Source organism: Melanotaenia boesemani, chromosome 2 (genome assembly GCF_017639745.1).
Source record: "Melanotaenia boesemani isolate fMelBoe1 chromosome 2, fMelBoe1.pri, whole genome shotgun sequence".
NCBI classification, from domain to species: domain Eukaryota; kingdom Metazoa; phylum Chordata; class Actinopteri; order Atheriniformes; family Melanotaeniidae; genus Melanotaenia; species Melanotaenia boesemani.
Genome location: NC_055683.1, coordinates 24,596,799 through 24,622,735, shown reverse-complemented (window position 1 = coordinate 24,622,735; position 25,937 = coordinate 24,596,799). Strand labels below are relative to the sequence as shown.

At 37.6% G+C, this 25,937-nt stretch overlaps 1 protein-coding gene across 2 annotated transcripts in view; it reads right to left on the bottom strand.

The window, feature by feature from the left end:
- Nucleotides 1-1,253: 1,253 nt before the first annotated feature.
- proza (protein Z, vitamin K-dependent plasma glycoprotein a) overlaps nucleotides 1,254-25,937 on the bottom strand; it is a 24,799-nt gene continuing 115 nt past the window's right edge. The window contains exons 2-10 of one of the 2 annotated variants that reach the window (XM_041970194.1): nucleotides 6,786-6,856; nucleotides 5,374-5,482; nucleotides 4,008-4,153; nucleotides 3,899-3,923; nucleotides 3,704-3,817; nucleotides 3,474-3,608; nucleotides 3,200-3,315; nucleotides 2,992-3,109; nucleotides 1,254-2,204 (exon numbers count right to left, since the gene is read on the bottom strand). In XM_041970194.1, coding sequence (XP_041826128.1) covers nucleotides 1,672-2,204; nucleotides 2,992-3,109; nucleotides 3,200-3,315; nucleotides 3,474-3,608; nucleotides 3,704-3,817; nucleotides 3,899-3,923; nucleotides 4,008-4,153; nucleotides 5,374-5,482; nucleotides 6,786-6,856 — 1,367 coding nt within the window. In that variant the 3' untranslated portion in view covers nucleotides 1,254-1,671. Of the gene's footprint in view, nucleotides 2,205-2,991; nucleotides 3,110-3,199; nucleotides 3,316-3,473; nucleotides 3,609-3,703; nucleotides 3,818-3,898; nucleotides 3,924-4,007; nucleotides 4,154-5,373; nucleotides 5,483-6,479; nucleotides 6,633-6,785; nucleotides 6,857-25,937 lie in introns of those variants that run through there. The other variant, XM_041970203.1, reaches the window with a different exon arrangement.

Genomic DNA, 25,937 nt, shown 5'->3' with positions numbered 1-25,937 from the left:
AAGCTCCCCCATCTAAAGTGGCAGGCCAGGTTTTTTTGTTACGTGGCGTCTCTTGCTCCCTCTCTTGCCCATTCTTCTGTCTCTCCTTTTCTCTGCCTGCATGACATGGTCCTGGCATTGTTCACCAGAGACTGTGAGAAGACTGCTGAGGGTGACTGTCCGTGGGAAAATGTTGCCAGATAACACAGTGGTATGTGACAGTGAAGGAAGGTCAATATTGCCTATGTTGGATTAAAAAAAAGGGGGGACCCTTAAATATACTGAGCTTAATTTTAGCTTCTATAGTTCTGCTGTGTCTAAACTACCTTTATGCTTGACCTTTCTGCTCTAAAAATACTAAAATACTCTATAAAACAGTCAACAGCAACGTATCTGAGTAAAACAAATTTAGTTTGATTTATAAACATTAGAACTTGGGTTTGTGATGTTCATATTTCCACACCCTTGGTTCAAACTATTTTCACTCTTATCTGCAGTTATTACTTTAGGGGGAAAAACAACTAATCTGAGACTAAACTTACCGTACGACAGGACTAATAGAAACATACACAATTCCAAATCTAATCTACAGCTTCAGGACCATAGATAGCACCATGGATCTGTCCACAGCTCAGCATGCCTGCCATTAATTAAAAACCATGATCAAGTGATATTCTTAATTACACAAACCCCAGTCAAATAAAGGATTAATAAGTCAGGCAAACTGGACTAACATATTCTAAAGAAACAGGCTCCCTGCCCTTGCACTGTCTCTGCTAAAAAAGATAGGTGTATATGTCTATCACTTTTTTTGCAGGAAATCTGGTTTTCCTTCCTTGGTGTTTCTGATTTGTATTACAATTATTAAGTACTTATACAGCATATCACTTGAAATGAATTCACAAAAACCTTTTTTGTGCCTCTCATTATCCACCACAGCTCATGTTTAGTGTTTAGGTTTAGTCATATACCTTGAGGCAGTTGCTCACATACTTATGCATGTGGTTTAGTGGGACCTAGAATCTTGGTTATATTGCTTTGTAGGTATGTGTAATATTTCTATGTTCTACAAAAATAAATACTATTATTTTCTGCTTAATGATTCCTAATAAATGTGATAACACATCTCAAATCTCATCCATGTGTTAATTCAATCAAAAACATATTAATTGTTCTAATAGTCACACATCAAAGCAGCAGAAAGCTGTTCTGATTCCAGCTTTCTCTTGGAATACTACCTCATCATTTAACAGAGTGACAGAACCAAAAGAAGATGTGGTGTTATGGTTTATTACATTCATAAAACACTGATAACCAGGAGCTTATAAGGTGCATGTCAACCGGTACAGCTGTTGCTAAAATAAGATCACTTAAAAGTTATTTAAAGGTATGTTCACATCACAAACACGTGCTGAATAATTCAGATCTTACTGCCTCTGGATGTTAGATGCATGCAATAATGTTGATAACACAGTGACACCTAGTGGATACATGAGGAAGTGCACAGAGAAAATGACTCATTTAGATGGAGACTACAGTGTCCACAGCATGTTGTTATGGATTACTCTTAAAAGACACACCAAAGCTAAGGATGAGTTTAAACTAACAGGAAAAGAAATGTTCATCATATTTCCTTGTTTGCCAAAATCCACAATCAATAAATTACCTGCATGTGTTCCCCGACTACCCCACCTAACTTGTACCCATGAGTGACTGCAGCCAGCCGAGGTGGCGTGACACTTTTTGGAAAATGTAGCCGTTGCTGCAGCTAGCTGCTTCCACCTGGCTCACCACCCCAGTGAGGAAGAACACCTCCCTGTACAAGGTGAGCAGGGGGCTGCCGGAGCTCATGGTGCAATCAGCATTGGCACGTGGAGAAGTGCAGCCCATTTTATTGGTCATCAGGTTAGGGTGTGCGACCATACACTGAGGCAGCTTGCTGTACTCCAGAAGGTTAAGGGTAAGCGGGCCCTGGAAAGCAGAAACTTGCTTGGTTTCCTTCCAGCCAGTGACAACAGCTGGAAGCTCTCCCGACATCAAGATGCTCTCAGCAAAGTCTCTTTCGGGCAAACAGACAGCGAATACATTTTTCTTAAAGATGATGCGGTCACGGAGCTCAATCACAGCGAGGTCATTTTCAGGACGCCCTTCCACATAGCGAGGATGGACATGGGTGACTTTTACATACAGCGTCTGTTCTCCATCGTCATTGGTGCTGCGCTTGCCTGAGGAGGTGCCGATAAGAAAAGATGATTCAACTAAAACCAGTTTGATCTTTACATCCCAGAGCTTTGTACTGTACAGAACTCCATTTAATCTCAAACATAATAAACTACAAACTATATTTGCATTCATGAAATATAAAAATACAGTAAACAATTAATCAAAATGATCTATCAAATCCAATTAGGGTGGTCCTACAAACCAATCAATGGCTATATTTACCACTGTTGCCTTTGGTGAATTTCGAGTTGGGTGAATTTAGTTTTTACCAACTTACTTCAACAATGAATACTTCTTTACTTGTTTGTCAGTCCAATGAAAGCTGCAAACATTTGTCACTTCCAATCTGCAGCTGAGCCACTGGATGTCACTAAATCCCACACACTGAAAATGCTGTTTATTTGAGTCCATTTTCATCTGAAAACAGGTAATATTCCTTATTTTCCTAAAAGAAATGAAATCTTCTGAATACTTGTATATGGAAGGCCCCACATTAATTCATACACATACACTGGCTTGCATACAGTATAATAAGCCAGCATTCATGTATTCATGTTATTTTGTATTTTCACCTGCTAAAATGTGCCTGTTAATCTTCACAGGCAGAAATACAATGTCAGTAAATAGACGTTTATGTACAGATAAATGTATGTTTCCAGGGGAGATGTACAGCTTAGGCTATAACATCAGTTACAATTATGAAATTCATATCTAACCTGGACATCAGCCATCATTATTTTAACATTTTTACATTTTTAAATGGCAGGATTCACTGTTTTGTTCACTCACCGACTACCACCTGGAAGGAACTGTATTTGTTGGCACACTGAGCTGAAGTCAAGACCAGGTTCTCCTTCAGTATGACTCCACTACAGTAACCTGCGGACACTGTACTCTTCAGCAGAGCCTGAAAACAGGACATAATGACTGTAGCAACACTTTACAGACACCTAAAACAGGGCATTTAATGTGCCACAGTGGAAATGTCTTTCTTTACCTGCCAGGGACATTCATTAGTGGTGCAGGTGAGTCCTTCAAAGTTATTGCGGGCGTTGGTAGATTGTCTGTTGTTCCACTGGCTCAGACTGTTCAGTTTACCACAGGGGAATGTGGCTAATGGAGAAAGATGACTGTGATTATTTATTCTCCCAAGTGTATTTGAAATTTTTGTCATAAATTAAATAAAAAAATTCTTTATCAGTCCTCTAAGAAAAAAATGAAAAACGCTGTACAGCATACTTTAAGGGGACATGAAAACATGATAAATGCACCTGCTGGCACACACTTGTCCTTGTCCGTAGGGTTGAGCTTCCATCCGCGGGCGCAGGAACACTCGTATGATGTGTATCCTGGTTTACAGAACTGCGAGCAGCCCTTGTCCTTTTCTAAGGTGCAAAGAGTCTGGTCTGCATGATGGAAAGAGAGAGGGGAGGTAGACCACTTTCAGAATATAAAAATTAAATAAATCTTCACATGCAACCTCCTGAGAGTTCCCTCTCACCGTTTTCACAGTGGACTCCGATGAAACCCGACTTGCAGACACAATCGTAGCCGCCAACACTGTCTGAACACATGGCTCCATTTTTGCAGGGGTTTTCTGCACACTGGTCTCCATCTAAACAGAGAACAAACAGAGAAGATGTACTGCAGTACTAACGATCGTGCAGCGATGGAGAGCCCCTTTAAAATGACTTACCAATGTAGACTGACCAGAAGATATCCTGCAAGACAAATTATATGTAGTAAGCAAATCACTCATGGCAATCATTTCATGAGCATGAGCAGGGAATTCACAGCGAGCTCACCGTGCGGTAGGAATCCTGGAAGAACTTTCTGGCCTCCTCATAGGTGCAGACCTTCTCCATGCAGGCCTGCTCCAAGGTGGAGGATGATCCGGAGTTCCTCTTCTGGCGGGAGATCAGCGAAGACGCCTGCTGCTTATCCAGAAACACTGAGGAAACAGTTCATGTCTCAGCTATTTCTCAACTGCCAATTCAGAAATTGCTTTGCTCATCTCTCCCCATCAAAAAGAATAAAAAATCAGCCTTCAAAGCTGCTTTCTTTTTCCCCTTGATGAGCGTATAACATAAAAAAAAACATTTGGATATTCTGTATTACTTACATTTTGCTTTCATCCTCCACTTTTCAAAGGTCATATAATAGTTATTGACAGGCTAATGATTTTATTTGAGGGGTCTACTGGAACAGGGTCAGTTGCTTGAATGTTCAAAAATACATTAAACACTAAATGTACATTATGTTTAATCATAGAACACATTGCAGCAGATTCTCTAGTCTTCTGTCTGAAATGCTCCTTTTGAACTCCTTTCTCTTCTATGTCCGACCTCCCCAGGCCCACTTTGCCCTAATGGTATGAAATAGCTGTTCCTGTGTTTCTTTGGTATTCAGTAAATGAAAAAAAAAGGCTGCACTATGAATGAGTCATTTCTGGGATCTTATAAGCAGTGGGTTCAGCCAGATAGGTTTGACTGAGTGAAATGACCCCAAAATTGTGAATTGGCATCCAAGATAAAAGCCAGTGTAATTAACTAAATATTTCATAAATAAGCTACAAAGCTTCCTTTAGCATAAAAATACTGGATCCTTTACAAAAGGAAGTAGCTCAATCCTACAACACCTGGAAACTACAACAGTTAAAGTGACAGTTGATTATTTTCATGCAGCAGCAAAAACTGATATTAATATGAGGACACGAGGGTGACTGCGAGCTGCTTATGGTAACATTTTTTTTTATTATTTTTTTTATTGCTAGCTTTATTAATGAAGTAATACCCCATTATATCCTGTTCTGTTTATATTACAGTACAGTTGTCTTTTCTTTTTCCCCCCTACCCTCTTCTATTAACTTCATGACATAATCCAGAGAAGTCAAGGAAAAGACTAGTGGAGAATTTTTATATATTTATTTTTACTGTGTGATCATACTGTTTGATCCAGTGTTGCCTCTAGGAGACAGTTAATCAAAGAGGTAAAGTTAGTTTTACATTTGTCACGTTGCTTCTTATTTTGCACTAAATTTGGTATCTGGCAAAGCTGCCTCAAACTCCTGTTGATAACTTCCCTCCCCCTGTAATACAGGTTACTAAACTCTCCCATCTCAAGTTCAGACCAAACCACCGCTGAGCTTCACAGAACCATGCCGGCTCTCACCTTCCTGGGGGATCTGAATCGCTGCTGCAGTCCCAGCCAGACACAGAAGAGCAGCCCATGTGGACAGGAAGTGCATGATGATACAGAAGTGTGTGGTCAGTGTGTGCTCCTAGGAAGATAACAAGAAGATGCAAATATGACAATAATATACAAAGACACATTTAAAAAGTCAACGTGATGTTGTATATTTAATTCAGCTTACTTAAGGGTCATCAATTTAGATTCAATAAAACTTCAAGTAAATCCAATCATAATCCAATATCTATAGCACTCTTTTCTCTTCTTTTAACATAGCTATTTCTTCTAACAAAATATTATATTATGTATTATGTTTGTATATTAGAATATAATATAATACATTTATTAAGCTGGAGAGGTAAACATACAAGTACTGACAGGAGTATTTTCAGTATTTTGCCAGGTTGATTAACAACATCCTTCATCCATATAAATGCTGGCTAATTTTACAAATGTTTGTGTGCAAAACATACTAATTGAACCAAGTGCATTGACAACAAGAGACACAAAGCCACTGATCTGTTAAGTTCCTACTAATTCAATATATAGTCAAATTATAAGATCACAGCAGAAGAAGCATGTTTGTAATAACACTTGTTGATGGCTAAATTTGATTTAGCCCTTTCTTTCCATCCAGGGTGTTGCAAGCTGTTGCAAACCATCATTTTGTGAAACTGTTATTGATGTAACGTGATTCAGCATCATCAGTCTGAGAAGGGTTAACGCTGCCATGTTGGGAGGGCTCACTGTAAACAAGCAGACCTCCTTTAGCATTATTGGTCAGCATTAGCATCATTACAGCTCTAGTGGGAAGCGCAGTCAAAAATAAAAGGATTTTTTTTTATTTTTAATAGTAGATATTTAGCTTCGTGTAGCGTTGTACCATTAGAGCATCAGTGTGGCAAAACAGAGATACATCATCTGCGCTTCGTCTTCATCTTCTTTAACTGGACGTTTTGCTCCTGCGAGCTGCTAGTGATCCATGAAGTATTATCATGTTAACAGGGCGGGTCAGCTAAGTAGGCCAAAAAGCGTCTGAGTAACATTACAAGAAGCTATAAAGAGAACTACTGAGGCTCTGTGCTTACCGCCAGGAACAGGCACAAGGTAGCGGTCCTGCTTGTTACTGCTTCCCTCTGGTCTCGAAACAAGCTTCCTGGATGGATCCCCGGCCTGTCTACCCAAATAACGGGAACCGATCACCACACTGTTTACGGTTTGTGGTGGATGTAATAAAAATGAGCCAGTAGAGGGCGCTGCTACACAGTGCAAAGTAATTCACGACAGCAAAGTTTCAAATCGGTTCAATAATGTTGCTATGAAGAGGGCAATTTCCAGTAAAAACTGGATTATACAGTATCATTACATAATAAAATGCTATGATATAAACGTACCAAAATAAGTAGAGGCAGTCTGTCCCGGATGTGCCTTTCCCACCCAATGTTAGCTGGGACAGGCTCCAACCCTGAACAGAATAACGCAGATGAATGAATGAATGAAGGAAGGAATGAAGGAAGGAAGGAAGGAAGGAATGAATGAATGAATGAAGGAAGGCATGAATGAATGAATGAAGGAAGGAAGGAAGGAAGGAGGGAAGGAATGAAGGAATGAATATTAATCTTAAATGTAAGTCCAAGTATTAAATACAAATAGCTTCTCATTAAAAAAGTCAAATAATTTCTATTTGGGTTTCATAGAATACTTGGTGAAACTAGTCAGCTTGAAGGTTCATACGTAGACTTTATTTTCCCTGAAGAGAAATTCTTTTTATATATATATATATATATATATATCTATATAGATATAGGTGTATATATATCTATATCTATATATATATAGATATATATCTATATCTATATATATATATATATATATGGAACGTTGACATTTTTCAAGTTACGGTTGTTGCACTTCTAGATATATGTCAGACCTTAAAAATATTAAATAATTTAAACCTGCAGTATGAATTTTAAAAATAAAAGTTTTTTTGAGGAAGGACTTTAGAGCAGATTTTAGAGCATGGCTGCTATTTCTCTCAGCACTGTAATCAAAATGACAAACATCTCTAAAAGAGCAAACACTTGATCAAACAAAGTGAATTCAATCTGCTGTGATCAATAGTGGAAGCCATACTGCAAACAAACACAAGAGCCTAGACAACAGTAAACATCCAGACACCACATTGGGAATCTTGACAAATCAGATAAAGCAGATGAAGAAAACAAAGTCGACATGAGCATTGAATAGAAACTGATAGACTTGCAAACAGAGACCATTTTATGGAAAAGTGCACAAGGTAACAAATCTTACATTTCATTAATACAGAAAAAATAGCTGATCTTCAGTTCTGCTTTTGTCTGACCATATGTTTTTAATATCAAGCTCTGATTAGTAATTCTTGGTAACAAACATACACAGTGATAAAGGCTGAAACTAGGTCATCAAGGCTTCATTTTGCAGAAAGTCCCTTACCAGTGGTCACATTTTAATAGGATTGTTTGTGAGAGCAATGTAATTTACACAGAGGGCCATGGGGGCTTTAGTCTCAGCTGCAGCATGTTAAATTGTCTCCATCTCCCAAGTCTAATAACTAAGGTATTATAAGAGCCTGCTCAGACCAGCTGGTATCTGGTTCTGGATAGGGACATGGGCTGGCGTGACTGGCCCAAGGAGACCCATTCAGGGATGTGTTAGTGGACAGAGTCTGCCTGGGCATAAAAAGCTGCAGCTAGATGTGTAAATGATTAAGATGCAGCTCTGATGTAATAATTTCTATGGTGATTTATACATAGGTGAAATATGAACATGTTGAAAAGTATGCATATGTGTAACATATACAGTACCTGTATGAATGTATGCTACATATATGCTGTCATGTTAAAGGTAAAGTTCACTCATTTTCTTTTAATGCAAGAGTCTTTTACTTATCAGAACATAAGGAAAGGGCATTTGGTCTTTGCAGGTACTAAACTAAAGTAAATACAATCTTAGATGGGAAAAGCAAATGAAAGTAAATTAATAAATAAATTAAACAATACATACGAAATTATGATATCAATTTAGCTAAACCAAGCTAAATGGTTGAAGCAGTGCAAGAAACACAGGGTAGCACTAGTAGCAGCTTGGTGCTATTTATCAAATGCACCTTATTTAACTGTTAAAAAATGTTTAATACATGTTTACATGAGTGGACTTTCCAGAAAGTTTACCCAAGATCAAACTGTGCAATGACTCTACAGATCTCAGTTAGCATGGCAAATATCAAAGCTCATGGCAGTGCAGTTATAAAATGGCAAAACAGGTAGGCGATGGCTTTTTTTAAAGGGCTGCCAGGAGTATGCCTTTTTTCTTTAATAGGAACATAAGAGCACAGTGTAGGTTTGCAAATTTATTCTAAACAACCCACAAGACTAATGGAACAACAAGCTATGTATAGAGAAGACAAAAGTGAAGATGTTTGAAGTAATTGTGCAGCACCATATTCAACCGGAACATGGCATATCGGTGCAGTTCTAGACTCTGTTCTAGAATGTGGAGCCAGGTGGCAGCAAACTGAAGTAGGTCAGATTATACTGTGTTCATTTAATATATAATAGAAAAACATTCAAGACAACGTACTGTCAAGCACATTAAAAAAATATATTTTACAATGGTTTCTAGACTATGTGGCTCATGAGGTTTTTCCTCATACATCGGATGTTCTCTACATATGTTATGATGAGTATCCATGGCAACAAAAGAGTTGTTTAAATTTCAAAACCAAATCAGGAAGGAAAATAACACCAAATTCCCACAAGTTGAAGTGGAAAAGATGCAGGATCGGAACAAGGTAGAGAGAAAAACAGGAAATTCAAACTATTTCCTCCTACTATTCTGATAGAAATGTGAGGTTGCTAGCTAAGAAAATGGACAAGCACAAAATGCTAACAAGGATACTAAATGAATACAGAAAATGCTGAATTATTTGTTTCAAGGAGACATAGCTAAAGGAACATATCACAGACTCTAATGTGATTAAACTGCTTTAAGAACTGTAAGAGCAGATTGAACAACAGTGAGCAGAAAAAAATTAAGGCAGAGTTATTAAAGATAGTGTCAATTTTGACATTAATGTAGAGGCTCCGCACATGGTATATCAAACTGTTAGCTGCGCAGCCTGTGGCATCATCAGTTCAGTTGTTGGTAGTTGTTTATACTCTATACAACACAGTGAGAAAACAACAGTGTGTATAGTCAGAAAAAGAAAAACTACTACAATATTTTTTAAAATCTTCCTCCATCAGCACAAACACTACAAGTGTAAAGCGCAGTGATGGAGGAGTGATGATGAGCCACAAAACCAGGGCACCTTGCAGTCACTGAGTCAGCCATGAACTCCTCTGTATACTACATCTTTTTAGAGGTAAATGTGAGGCCATCTGTTAGAGAGCTAAAGTCTGGCTGAAAGAGACCTATCAAACAAGATAATGATCCCAAACACCAGCAAATCCCCAACAGAATGACTGATAAATAAGGAGTTAAGATGTTAAAATGAACCAGTCAAAGTGCACAACCCAACTGAAATGCTGAGATGGGACCTTAATGGATGAAAGATATAATCAATAAGCTGAAGCCAGCATTACTTCCTAATGATGTGGGACGGATTAAATCATAGAAAATAGGTGGTTCTACACTAAATTATGGGGTATACCAAGTTTTTAGCTTTGTCTGTAGTTGTTTTGTTTGTTTGTTAAACTCCTGCATTTAGCATAACAGTAAATAAATAAATAAAAATAAAATAAAGAAGGTGTGCCATTATTTGTTGCTTAATTAAGATTGTATTTACAATGTGATTAGGGGCAAACAACTATCTTCTGATATGTAAAATCTTTAAATTAAAGAAAGTGTACTTCCTTTTTCACCCAGCTGTATATATAGATGCATGTGTCACATATAAAACACTTAATATCTGCTGGCTCTGTGCACATATGAACATGCAAGAACATGCAAGTGTTTTCAGCATGTGCTGGCTTGCAATTAGCAGCGGTGGAAAGCACACCCAGTCATTCATCCATCTCTTTCTCTTGGTTATGTTTTATTCAGCATCTTCATCTCATATTGTATCCTCCTCTCTTTCTTTCCACCCTTTCTTCCCACTTTGACATTAACAGGAACAGGAAAGAAAGAGTGGCTCAGCTCACGTGAGACATCCCTGACCCACAAGTCTTCAAATCCAGGGTCCAGTTTTACAGGCACACCAAACAAACACCTCAGGTTTCACAGAAGGCATTTATAATTAATGCTTGATAACGTTTCAATGGAATGAATAAGCTAACAACAGAATCTCTGGGGCTCAACATGTTTGGAGTCCCCATTATCCTTCCTACATAAAACCTATATACATTACATGCACACAGTTCAGCAACCATATTGTTAGGGTTTAAGTAGAACATTTGTTTATTTGAGCATATCTTCATTTAACTGTTAAGTTTGGTTAGAGCCTAACACTGTAAGGTCCCCAGACAATGTGTGTAATGATGATGTAATGGATTAATAACACAGACACACACAGTGATGACCTGCAAAGACTTGTCCTACCACTGACCTCATACAGATACACCACCACATGAAATAATGCGGTCAGGGGGAGATACTCTATTAATATGTCACATAACAAACAGTACATAACAAAAGCCAACTGCCCTGGTTTGGTTTTGAAGAATAACCCCACATAAACTATACTCTAAAAAATAACCTCACATATATAGGCCAGACAATAATCAACACATAATCACACCTATAGCAAAGCAGCAGAAGATTACAAAAAATCGAGTTTGTCTCACACGTTAAATTTCCATTTGTGGCTGCAACTTTCTTTCTATCACCTCTAGATGGTGCAGTGGACATCAAAAATGCCAGTTAAACTTTATTTTTGCAGTACAATAGAATAAAATTTTCAAACCTTACAAAGGTAGGTGATTGACAAGCAAACTAACAAAAAGTCCAAATGAATAGAAGCCAAATAAATGATTTTCAGTCTCTGCACTTGACAACTTCATTGTATTTAGAAAACACAAAATGTATAATTTAATGCTAGAAATACACTCCAAAAGTATTGGGAGAAAGGCATGTTGACTATTCTGTTACAACATCTTTGTTTTTAATTGCACTTTTTTCATTTTTGGGAGTTTTGCTGAAGAATCTGTGTGTATTCTTGTTGATTCAACTTTCAGTACATCAACTTCACTGTTGATGGGTTCTCCTCCTCTGATTATCCATTAAAATGTGTTTTAATTTTCTTAATACATTGAATTTGGTCAGTCAAAATAAATTATTTATTTGTACCCGTGTCTGTCTGTTAAAGGTACAAACAAATTAGCAAAGTACCTGTTCAACTGTTCATCACATCATAAGAATTTTCCAGCTTTTTATGGAAATTACAAGTGATCTGTTTCTGTTCTTATTCTAACAAAGAATAAAGCAGATCCCGTGTCTGTGAACTGATGCCGGACACTGAAAAGCTAACAGTTTTCAAGTTTAGATCACAGACAAAGATACCAGGTACGTTGTGCTTGACATGGGGGACATTTATTTGGTTTACAGAACCCTTGAGCTGACATTGATTTGGACATGCAGCCATGTTCTGGTTCAGTTTTTCCAGTTGCTTCTTCACCTGATTGCAAGAGACATACAGGGCGGAGGTGGAGGTCTCATTATGTTCTGATGAGAGGGAGATGAGGCTGTGGGTGGGGAGGAGGGGGGCTGAACATTGTTCTGAACCATAGACTGTATATAAAAGATGGACGTGGCCTCTGTGACGTCACCCGCAGGTTTCTAAAGAGCAAAAGTGAAGCTCAATGGGTGGTTCCTACCATCACCATCTTGGCAGCGTCACGCCTGCCGTTGCTCCCGGAAAATACAAAAATGGGCAAAGTGGTGAATGATTGACATTTATTAAATTTCGAGCTGATTGTAGCTAAGAGCTAACTGAGCCAACTCGGATCTAACGTGAGCTAAACAGCTAATGAAGGTATATTTTTTGTATGTTGGACTACAAGCCAAGAGCGACACCATGTGAACAGAAACTTAACTATAGTGATGATATGGAAGAGATGAGTGATATCAGAAGGTACAGGGAAGTGGTTGGTAGTTTTATATATTTAGCAACCTGTACAAGACCAGATTTGAGTTTTATTGTAAGCAAATTGTCTCAGTACTATACCAAACCAACCATAGAACAATGGACAACTGCCAAACATGTATTACGGTATCTGAAAGGAACTTAAGATAAAGAACTGTGTTATAGAAAGTTTGAAGATGAGAACTTTATGTATGCTTATAGTGATGCCAATTGGGCTGCAGATGTTCAAGACAGAAAAAGTACCACAGGGTACTGTATAAATTAAAACAAAAACGGTCCATTTATTTCTTGGAAAACCAAACGACAGCCTACAGTCGCATTATCTACTTGTGAGGCTGGATACATGGCATTAGCGGCAACCATACAAGAGTTTCTATATTTGAAGCAACTGTTGGAAGGTTTTGATGGCCAACGCTATGAGTGCAATGTATATGAAGACAATCAAGGTACAATAGCTTTACGTAAACATGTAGACATTAAATATCATTTCATTAGATCCTTGCTAAATGAAGGTCCGATTAATATGAAATATTGTCCAACAAATGAAATGGTAGCAGATGTGCTTACTAAACCAGCCACTAAACAGAAGCTGATGAAGTATGAAAAAGTTATGTTTGGAACATAAATGTTTATTAGGGTCCGAGCCATACGAAGTATGGAAGGACCCTATTGTTATTTTAATGTTAAGTCTCCTCCTTCTAAGCGCTTTGAGGCCAAATTTGACCCCCCTAACACCCATGAAAAGTTGTGAAATTTGGCACACACGTCAAGCCTGGCGAAAATCGCGATATTCTAAGGTCCACATACACTTCAATGCAAAAGTGGCTCAACAGCGCCACCTAGACACCCAAAAAAATCCCCAAATGAATGGGGTCCCGAAAGTCTACTTCGACGTAGGAACACGAAACTCAGCACACACATGTAACACCCCAAGCTGAGCAAAAAATTCATCAAACAACTGTTGCCATGGCAACGGGGTGCCCACCATCTTGGCGTTTTTCTGCCATTTTTTTCACTTTACACACATCGTATTTGAACGAACTAGTCTGAGGGGATTCGTGCGATTGACTCCAAACTTGGTGTGAAGCATCCTGACAAGTTGGGGACCAAACGCTCCTCAAATCTTTCTAATAGGAGAAAACGTGTAACCGTGGCAACCGACGGAAAAAAGCCTTCTTACCATGAAACATGCTCATATCTCCATAGGAATACATGGGAACTGCATCAAAGTTGACAGGATTCATACTTGTTGAGTCCTTAACATGTTATAACATGATACGTTTCACGTTTTTACAATAAAGTATCACGTTATAACGTGATACGTTTCACGTTTTTACAATAAACTTATCACGTTATAACGTGATACGTTTCACGTTATTACAATAAAGTATCACGTTATAACGTGATACGTTTCACGTTATTACAATAAAGTATCACGTTATAAAGTGATACGTTTTTACAATAAACATATCACTTTATAATGTGATAAGGTCCGATTTTTTTTTTATTTGGGTGACAGCTCCACGCTTCCGTAATTATGTGATCCACCTGATAATGTAAAGTTCAGCAGGTGTTCTTAATAAATGGAATGTGTGCCTGCAGAGCAGATCTGATTCACACAGACCAAGAGTGATTTCGAATACTGCGTTCTTGTCACGCTGAACGCTGTTGCTGTATAGTACACTATGCTAACAGTTTTACTGCCCTATGGGTTCATTGTCTTGACTGGTTTCCTGTTTTATTTTGTAGTTCGTTCGTTCCCCTTGTGTATTTTATGTTTTAAAAAGGCCTTTGGCTTGTACTATTTTCTTTTAATTTCTTTGTTTTTTTTTCTTTGTTTTGTGTGTGTGTGTGTGTGTGTGTGTGTGTGTGTGTGTGTCCTTTTAGTACTTTTCGTGTTATGTTAGTTTTAATTGGTTTTGAAATTTTACCACTTTATATTGTTTTTTTCGTTGTTTTTCAGGTGTATTTGTATTTATTTGTCAAAATGTCTGTTTCTCAGCTAGTCCTTTACCATATCGCCTAGCATGTTAGCTAACATGCTATAAAGTTAGCATGCTAGCAAAAAATGCTAACTAGGTATATCAACATTTCACATTCTCTGCAAGCCATTTTACCATATTACATAGCATGTTCGCACTTTACCTATGACGGGTGGCGGGGTCCAGGAGGCTCGGACCCCATGGATGCCGCTTGCGGCTTTAATTTAGTATGTTATTTATACTGTATGTATATTTGTATATATGATTTACAGAAAATGTGAGCAAGTGGGAGTGTTAAGATATTTCCTGTTTATTTATGTTATTATGATTTACTTGAACCTGGTTGATTGTTTAAAATGGTGGAAGGAAGTGTTGATTATGTGATCCACCTGATTATGTAAAGATCAGCAGGTGTTCTTAATAAATGGCATGTGTGCCTGCAGAGCAGATCTGATTCACACAGACCAAGAGTGATTTCGAATACTGCATTCTTGTCACGCTGAACGCTGTTGCTGTATAGTACACTCTGCTAACAGTTTTACTGCCCTATGGGTTCATTGTCTTGACTGGTTTCCTGTTTTATTTTGTAGTTCGTTCCCCTTGTGTATTTTATGTTTTAAAAAGGACTTTGGCTTGTACTATTTTCTTTTAATTTCTTTGTTTTTTTTTTCTTTGTTTTGTGTGTGTGTGTGTGTGTGTGTGTGTGTGTGTGAGTCCTTTTAGTACTTTTCGTGTTATGTTAGTTTTAATTGGTTTTGAAATTTTACCACTTTATATTGTTTTTTTCGTTGTTTTTCAGGTGTATTTGTATTTATTTGTCAAAATGTCTGTTTCTCAGCTAGTCCTTTACCATATCGCCTAGCATGTTAGCTAACATGCTATAAAGTTAGCATGCTAGCAAAAAATGCTAACTAGGTATATCAACATTTCACATTCTCTGCAAGCCATTTTACCGTATTACATAGCATGTTAGCACTTTACCTATGACGGGTGGCGGGGTCCAGGAGGCTCGGACCCCATGGATGCCGCTTGCGGCTTTAATTTAGTATGTTATTTATACTGTATGTATATTTGTATATATGATTTACAGAAAATGTGAGCAAGTGGGAGTGTTACTATTTTCTTTTAATTTCTTTGTTTTTTTTTTCTTTGTTTTGTGTGTGTGTGTGTGTGTGTGTGTGTGTGTGTCCTTTTAGTACTTTTCGTGTTATGTTAGTTTTAATTGGTTTTGAAATTTTACCACTTTATATTGTTTTTTTTTTCTTTATTTTTCAGGTGTATTTGTATTTATTTGTTTTTATGATGATTTTAAGCACCTTGGTCAGCTTGAGTGTTGTAAGGTGCTATGGAAATAAATTTTGATTAACTGATTGATTGTTTTGCTTCCTGTTTGTGAGCTCACCTGGTTAATTAGCTAATTCACATCACCTGTTTCCTATTAGTTCCTCAGTGCATTTATCCAGTGGAACTAATAGGAATTGGAAGAAATGGTCAGATTAGTCACTGTCTTTCCTTGTCATGTTTTCCCTGTTTTTGTCAACAGTGTACGTTCTCCACTTCTTCTATTAAACCTTAATTCCTGCATTCTGTCTGTTGTAGAAAAATTACCAATTGTTACCATATGATTGTATTTATCTGTCATCTGCTCCATTTCTTTTGTACCCTGCACATGAGTTTCCTTAAACACCTCATTTTGGTGTCTCATTTGTTCATTTTCTTTCTTGAATTTCTCGAGGTTTTTTAAGTTTTGGGAAAGCTGATCATTTTCTTGACGGAGCATCTTCTCAATATTAGTGTACTTATTGAAGATTGCTTTATTCTCCTGTTCCTGTTTTTGATAGACATACACTGACTTTTGGAGCTCCGAATTCTTTATCTTCTAGTTCGTTATATTCCTTAATCAGCAAACCTATCTTGGAATTTGCCTTCTCCAAGGCCACAGACAATTGCTGAATTTGATTTTTTTTTTTTTTTTTCCTTTTTAGGTCGTGTTTTGTCCCAGCCAATTCTTGTGTGTTTTGTTTTAGCTGGTCCTCGAGATGATTTTTTATTAGTCCAGTTTAAAAGCTGTTGAGGAAACATTTTTGTTTCATCAGTTTGTCAGTGTTTTTGTCTGGTTGTACATGATGTTACTGAAGCATTTTTTGCGTGTTGGCTTATTTTACTGCATTAAATATTTGGTGAGTCCTGCTGGACCAAACATACCTCCACAGGTGGTATGGGCTGCTGCGTGGAAAAGTTTGGGAACCCCTCTTACAGATGGACAGCCTCTTATCTGTTTAAGTTGAGTTGACTTTTTTATTTTCTAATGTTATTTTTAATCACATCAGGTGAAGTTGCTGTTGACCACTTGTTGTTCTTTGCTGTTCTTCTGTGACTGCAACTAACAAAAAGCACACTGATAGTATAAAGAATGATTTGGTTTAAAATAACTGGTTTTCTGAGATTAGGCTGTTCTAGTGGTACCAGGTGTATCTCTTGACTTGCTGTTTGAGTTTATGCATTTCTTTCAGTAGTTGCTCCTTTTCTTTAATTAAATTGTTCTCCCGAATTGCGATTACACTGACAGAGTAGTTAGCATCTGCAAGTTTCTTGTTAAGGTCTTTGACCTGCAACTTATTGTCTCTGATAGTCTTTTCAATCAACATATTTGCTTTACGTATTTCCGCATATTTTAAATCGTTGATGTCATCAACATGTTTTTGTGCAGTAGCCTCAACTTCAGACAAAGCATTGGTGAGTGTCTCAATCTGTTTGTCTTTGGAAGTCAGTTTGATTTGCAGTCCACGGATTTCTTGTGTCTTCTGAGCCAGCTGGTTCCTTGATTGTGCCTCTAACTGCATTTGTGAGACTAACTTCTGTTGCGATACTATGAGTTCATGGTATTGTTTTACTAGCATCCTTAGTTCCTTCTGACCTGCGTCAAGATGGTTAGAAAACGTCTTATTTATGTCTGCTGTTTTGTCTATCTGCACATTAATGCCCTTGATGCACTCTTGAATCAAACGTGTCAAAACAGATTCTTGATCCTGCCTTTTTAGAATTGAAATCTCCAGACGATTTGTAATATTAGATGTTTCCAACTCTTTGATTTTCTGCATCAGGCTTGCATTGCTACTTTTAGCCTCTGCGACCTTTGCCGTTGTGATCTCTAGTCTGTTATTTAAACCTGATATTTGTGCTTTATAAGTCTGACATGTACTTTTCAGTTCTTTTCTCACACTTTCCGCCTCTGCCATCTTTTCTGCTAACTTTGACTCTAATTCTGCATTTTTCTCTTCCGCCAGCCTGAGAGACTTTTTCATTTTTTCATACATTTCCGTGGCATGTTCAGCTTTCTGCTTTTCAAAATTAACTCTCTTTGTTAATGTGTTGACCTGCCTTGAAAGACTTCGGGCCCCTTCACAGACTGATGCCTTGTCTGCTCCACTCTTGCCCTCTTCCACTCCAACTGAACTCTCCAGAGCCTGCTGTAGTGCGTACACCCCCATCTTCATGATCTTTATGTCTTCATTTAAAGCAGATATTTGTGCTTGATAAGGGTGGCAGGAAATGGTCTCTTTGTTGGTTTGTTTGTGAAGAACTTGTGCTGATCTGGCTGGGACATTTCTCTGTGGCTTCAAGCTTGACTGTGGAGCCTTTGCAGGCTCAGCTTTACACCTCAATTGATTAATTAGCATTTTTAGCTTCACCATCTCCTCTTTAATAAGGTGTAGGTCTTTGGTTAAAGCCTTGTTTTCTTCTTCATACTGACGTTCCCTAAGTGCTTCGTTATGCCTGAATTCTGCCAAATCACTTTGTTGTTTTGAATAAAGACTTAGTTCTTCTCTAAAATCTTGATTTTGCTCTTCAAGCTCATTTATTCTTAAATACGCCTGGTTGAGTTTTTTAATTTCAGCTTTCCACGTCATCATATCACCAAAAATGTCTTCTAGGTTATCGTATTCGGGAAAATTATTTTTTAAGCGGTCTTTAATCACAATGAGTTCATTCGTTTTTTCCAGAGAATAATCGTTGGCTAATTTTAGCTCATTTTCTGCTTTCATTGCCTTATTCTCTGCATCTTTAAGCGTGGAACTCAGCTCTGCTATTTGTATTAAGTGTGAAGAGACATTTTCATTCTCCATATTCTGATTTTCATCGTCAATTTGCAGGACACTCTTGATTTCTTCTGTGTGCTGCCTCAGTTGTTTACACAGCGTTGCGACGTGATCGTTTTTCTCTCTGATGATCCGCCGCATGGTCATAACCCGTGTTTTGTTCTCATACAATTCTGTCTTTAATTCCTGGATTTTTACAGCGATTGCATCCAGAGTTGAGTCAGTCTTTGTAATCACTGTGTGAAGTGAACTTCTCACCTCCCTAGTTTGAATTCGTGCCTGATCCCTCTCTAACCGTAGCTGGTCTTCGGCTTCATCTCTTTCGAGTATAACGCGTTTCATATAATTGTATTTATATGTCATCTCCTCCATGTCTTTTGTACTCTGCACAAGAGTTTCCTTAAACACCTCATTTTGGTGTTTCATTTGTTCATATTCTTTCTTGAATTCCTCGAAGTTTGTTAAGTTTTGGGAAAGCTGATAATTTTCTTGGCGGAGCATCTTCTCGATATTAGTGTAGTTTTTGTAGGTTGCTTTATTCTCCTGTTCCTGTTTTTGATAATCGTGCACTGACTTTTGGAGCTCCGAATTCTTCATCTTCTGTGCGTTATAGTCCTTAATCAGCAAACCTGTCTTGGAATTTGCCTTCTCCAAGGCCCCAGACAATTGCTGAATTTTATTATTTTTCCTTTTTAGGTCGTGTTTTGTCTCAGCCAATTCTTGCTTGTTTTGTTTTAGCTGGTCCTCGAGATAATTAAAACTAATTTGAAGACATGTCACTTCTGACTCTGTGTTGACTGTCTCAAACTGGTTTTCCTCCCTCTCCAGTTTTTCATGAGAAGCTTGTTCAGCTGTACTATGCTCTTTCATTTCTTGAAGGTTTTTGTAGGTAGTACATTCCTTGTTTTTAATTTTTAACAAAGCCAGAGATACTTTTAGGATATGAAAAATGTTGTTTGGAGGTTGATCCCTGAACTCCGGTTCTTTCATCGATGTAAACATTTGGAGGATCTCATCTATTTTTTCCTCTTTATAATGATGTAGGGTTGCTGGGTGAATGCGTGACACTATTTTCCAGTCAAAAGTAACGGACATCTTTTCCATGGAGTCTTTGCTAAAATTTGTCAAAAAGAAATCAAAAAACTAAAACTGCAGCACAGATTAACTGTTTTGTAATAAGCTTGTCTGTAGAATGTGGTGTTTTGAGTCTCGGAATGTTTTATACCTCATAGATGATGTCACAGATCAGTTGATGTCACAGTGCCTTTGATGTCACAGTGCCTTTGATGTCACAGTCATGTGCTTTCAGACTCCTTCCATGAACCTGTACACAGTGCTGTTCATTTTTTTGGTTTGAGCGACCTTTATTTTCTACAGCAGAATCACTGAAAGTTGTCATTAATCTGATTAAAATCTTTAATCATTTAACAGCCCTGATATGTGTGTGTGTGTGTGTGTGTGTATATACATATATATATATATATATATATATATATATATATATATATATATATATATATACATATATATATATATATATATATATATTCCTCACATCATTTTCCACATATCTACATCACTTAGAACAGGGCTACTCAATTCGGTCCTACGAGGGCTGAAATCCAGCAGGTTTTCCATGTATCCCTGCACCAACACACCTGAGTCAAATTAATGAGTCATTGTGTAGAACCTGATTGGCTGTTAGAGCCACCTAATTTGGTGTGTTGGTGCAGGGATACATGGAAAGCCCTGCCTTAGAAGAACGTTTGGTTATTATAAAGGTTTTATGTTTTTCTTATTTTTAAAACCTAATATCTTACAGTGGCTCTTCATTAAATATATTTATATACATATATATATATATATATATATATATACATATATATAAATGTTGCCTTTTTGGAAAGGTCTCGTAACATTTGCACCTCTAAAGGAGTTTTATTTAGCTGGCTGAGGGGAAAAGGGCTCTTTGGACTGCAGACCCCTGCAATAAACATATAAACAGGTTTAGCAGCAGTTTTTTTCTTTAAACAGCAACAGTTAAAATATTTTTATATTAGGATTTACTAACTAAAAGGTAAAAATCATCAGGAAATATTTAAAGCTGTGAAGCTGCTTCCTTCTAAACACAGAAGGAACAATATGTGATGAATATCAGCATCAGGTGAACAGACAGAAAGCAGGATTAGAATCTCACAGCTTCTAGATGGTGAGGAGAGAGAAATATTCACAATATGCACAATAGCTTCCATCCATGCACGTTTAGTGCTTCATTATCCAGATTTCTGGCCTATAATTTCTCTCTTTATTCATTCTTAGCTTGACTATTTATTTTAATACCTCTGCACCTGCTGCCTCCGCGGGAGTTTAGGGGTTAACATCTCGTTTCCAGGTGTAGCGTCAGGTATGTGGTATCCACAGAATGTCCAGAATCAAAATCTAACAGCTCAGCAAAACCATTTCTGTGACTAACAAACTGTGTTTGTTAGTCACAGAAATGGGTTTGTTAGCCCAGCCCTAATATTTATATGTGTACTATGCACACTATAGTAATAATAAAGGAACTTTAATCAGTGATGTTGAGAAATGGTCCGATTTTGACACCACTCCTGACAATGGATATTTTTACTGTCTTGAACAGTAGATGTGATGTCTGTAACATTTTATCACATTTTAATACTTTTTTTTATCCAATGTTCTTACTTTTTACTTTTTCTTTTTTCAGTCTTAAATATGCTTCTTAATTTCTGATGTTTGAATGTTTCTGTAAAGCACTTTGAATCATCCTGTCGTGGAATTGTGTTAAACAAATAAACTTGCCTTGTCTTAAATATCAACTTTCATTAAATGTTTCGAGTTGTATTTGTACTTCCTTAAGTTATCCAGTAGATGGTGGTGTTTGTCTTAGCCAATTTTATAGCATGTGACCACGCCTATCATTTATCAAGCTTCACCCACATTCAACCCCACCTTAATCTGCATACAGCCATGACTTTTTGGCTGAATGTGCAAACTGGCAGCTGTTGGTGACATCCCTCGGCTGACAAAGTTAGAAGCATCAACTATAGCAGCAAAGTGTTTGTGCTGTTGCAGCACCATTGGTTGATGTTTTCCATTGATAGCTGTAGTTTGAGTTCACACAGCAAAGCCAACTATATTTAATGAGCAGAGCAAGGGCAAAGCTATTGGGATTGTGAGAAATACAATCAAAGAATGCATGCATAATCAGACAATGTGGTCAATAACTATATGATTTTGTTAAAAACATGAATGAATACATAAACCCTTTTTTGTTCATAGAGAAATAAAGTGTGGATACTTTGTTTACAAAGATTAAAAACAATTTGAAGCACTATATTTTCTAAGACACACTACACAACATTATTTATAAACCTTAGTCAGCTTGTGTTTTCTGGCTTAATTTTCCAAAGACGAATATCTGCCATTTTAATGTATTTATGTATACCAGCATTTAGATATGACAGAACATGTAGACCTACAATGTTTAAACATAGGCATAGCAGCATCACTTTTGGAGAGCTAAGATGAGAGAGGATGATATGAAAGAAGGTGAGTGTTGCCTTGATGGTTTCAAAACTCAATTTGCCGTTGAGGAATTAATGACCACCATTGGAATGAGAATGTGACCTCGTTTGTCTCGCTTCACAGCAGGAAAAGGTCATTTTTACAGGCTGGTCTCATAAACACTGTTGCATCAGCTCTAACAATTTAGCTCTATCTGTAGAGAAACCATGCTGTTCAGATAGATGGGGTATTGTATGAGTGTGTACTGAATATACTGCAATAACCTGGCATCTGAAAATCTGGGCTTTTGAACACTGAACATCAAAACATTAAGGGCAAGGGTCATTCAGCTGCTGGAATATAATTTCTTGCTTTTCTCCCTTTTCAATTCTTTAAATGTTTTTGCATTATAACTCCCCCACCCCTCCCAGTTATGCAACACTTGCAGCCTCAGGCCCAGTAGGTTCTCTCTATTAGGGCTGGGCAGATTAATCTAAATATCGATACTATCGATTCCAAGACTTGTATTGATATAGATCCATATCAGCGAGATCAGGGGTGGGGAGGTGGTGGGGGACTTTTGGGGGGGGTCATCCTGCCATTCAAAAAAGGTGTTTTATTTGACAATAATCTTTATACTGTGTTTGATTATAATAATTATAATGATAGATAATTCAAGGAAAGCTTACTAAATAATTGTGAATTTTTTACTGTGAAATTTGCAGCACAAAAGGATCGTATCTATATCGGTATCGTCAATACTTACCCTGGATTTACTTGGTATCGGATCGATACCTAAATTTGTGGTATCATCCCGCCATACTCTCTAAATACGCCTCCCCTGAAGACTTTGCTACTCAGAGATGACAAGTGGTGAACTGTCCATCCTTTAGAGCCATTTGAGATGCCTCCAGGCCTCCACAAACCTCAGTAATATCAGGGTTCAGAGTCTGAGAGTGGGGCACTTATGAAAGGCATTAAAGACAGACAAAAAAATTTACTTCGACATGGCAAATAAATCCCAAATTGGTAACTACTAAATAATCAATCAGTATAATGTTTTCATTTTGCTTAATTTTTATTTTATTTTTTATTTTTTTTTTTTTGCAAGAAAATCTGGCTTCAATGACCAACAGCCAATGGAAAATTTTTAAGCCTAGATTGATTCTTGCAGATACTACCCCTGGGGGCCTGTTACAACCATGCCAGTTATTTGTGAAAAATCATCTTCCTCTGCCTCACATTTCTCTGTGATCAATGTACGTCATCAGGTCATATTTTATTTAACACATCCTCACAGTGCTCCCCTTTTCACAGCCCCTGCAGCTCATTTGTCCACATGTAGGAAAAAAGAATTAAGAACACATGATTGCTCTTTTCCACTTCTGTCTCTAACATTCACTTCTTCCCACATCTGAAGTGTCAAAAACAGACATTCACAGACAGTTTTGTAATCTTCTGTTTCTAGTAGGAAAGTCTAGCAAGTACACAAATGAACCATTTGTGATCCCTTGTTTTCCACAAGCACAGTGACTCATTTTCTTCCACAAGAAAACCTCTTTCTTTCTCTTTTTGTAAAATCTTTGATATAATCTACCCTTGGTTTCTTATCGCAATCCCATGCACTACCTCTAATATGTAATAGTATATCTTGATCAGACAGCAGAGAGAAGATTCAGTTTCTACACACTCTTAGAGAGGTGAATTAGGCCCTGATGGGAACGAGAAGGTCCCAGGAGAGCAGAGACACAACTGAAACCTAGCTAAATGAAAATGATATTAGACCGAGCTCTTACTAAGACTACTCTGAATCTTTTATTTCTGCACATGTAACTCCTGCAACTTGAAGCAATCTACTGTAAATCATTATGTAATAGGACATAATTGTTGTTATACATTCACACTAATAAATTATGGCATATAAATTAGTTATTGTGGAGGGAGGTGAGATGTGGAAAACAAGAACTGTAGTTTGGGATGTGGTTATAAATCAGGTGCCTCACACTCATAATGATGTTTATGATGTTTATAATGATGTGTTTGATTTTTGGGATTAATTTGGCACAGAAATTAACTTTGTCTTGGTATTCTAGTTATTGTGATGCACCTGTATGTTACTGCAGAGAAAAATAAAGTCGTGCCCAATTGTTTAGCCTCAAGTGCAGCATTGTAATTGAAGATTAGTGTGTGCACCCAGGTGCTATTCTCCCTTTTAATCCTGGAACTGATATTTCTGACTACTTCAGAATAATTTATTTGTGGGACCCAAAGACTTAACCCATTGTTACCAGATTTCCTGTGTGTGGGACATGACAAATAAATATGTATTTTGCTCAGTCTCCTTTCCAAGTGTCTACACACGTTATGCACCATTAGAAAGCTAAGATTCTTGATATTTTAATGGTTTATCATAACTGTAGATTCGGTAAACAATTACTTTTGACCAGTCACCAATGCAGCTTATCTTTCAAGCCTTAATGTGCTCTAGTAGCAGATAATACTGCAGCAAAAATGGCCCTGTTACATCAGCAAGAGTTCAGAAAAGTAGTCCAGTAAAATAGATGGTCCACAACAAGTCTCTTATCCATAAAAAACATTGTCATTATGTAAAACCATCCATTGTTTCAAATAAACTTTTAACATAAATTTAAGGATTTTAAGAGGATAAATCAGTGGTTCTTAAACCAGGTCGGAGGGGGTGGGGGGGGTGGCGTGACAGTATGATGGAGGGGGGGTGTGCATGGGATTGGGAAAATTTATTAGACACACTAAAAGTTTGACAGCTTGGGCTCTTGGAAACATTCTTGTCCACACTCCGGACCACTTTGTGGCTGTAATGCACTCATTTTTCCAGTTGCATAGTTTATATATATGTATATATATATATATATGTGTGTATATATATATATATATATATTACTGTATATCTGGTCCTCTCGCTCTGTATATAAAAGGGCTGGCCAGAAGGTAGAGATGGAGGCAGATGATTTGATGTGGCAGCCACTAAAGGGAACAGACTTTGACATTAATTGTGTTTTTGACAAACAGTTTTGAGACATTACTATGCTCTCTGCTGAGTTTAAATGGTGCATTTTCCATACAGTCCTAACACTTCTCTCCAGTGCCGCTTATGTATTTCCCAAGTGAATTCAGATATATGAAATGTTATTAAAGTGGGAAAAGCAGTGCATTGTGGCATTAAAGGTATCCTAACTTTTTACACAATGCACAAAATAATCTTTTTGTTTTGTTGCTTCTTTGCAGTCAACCTTAAAATCAACCAATAAACCACAGATTTCAATGTGTCTTGATGAGTGTTTCTGTTCCAGCCCAGAGCTTATTAGCACATTGTAGTTGAAGATTCAGATCGTTCACACTGCATAGCAAATGAGACTCTGCAACCAATTCCAGCTCCATCTTCCAGTCAAACATCCAGTCACGTGAACGTATTTGACTGGACAGTATGGTCATGATATGTAACAGCAACAAATATTAAGTGGCAAAAAAATAAACAGCAAGCACTCCTCCACAGTCAACTTAACCCCCCTTTATCTTCTCTCATCCATCACATCTGTCTCCTGATCAGTTTTATTATCTCTTTGTGTCTCTGTCCTCCAACACCTCTTTCCCATTCTAAGCATCTCTCCACCTCCCCTCTGCCTTCCACCTGCATCCAGTCTCAGTCTCCATCTCTTTCCCTCTTTTCTCTCCATGGTGTCTCCATTTCTATCCATCTTCCTTTTTCTTTCCTTCCTTCATTCTCTCCCTCTCTCCTCCTCTCCCTCCGCCCACTGTGCTCTCGACTCGCTCCCGATCCCC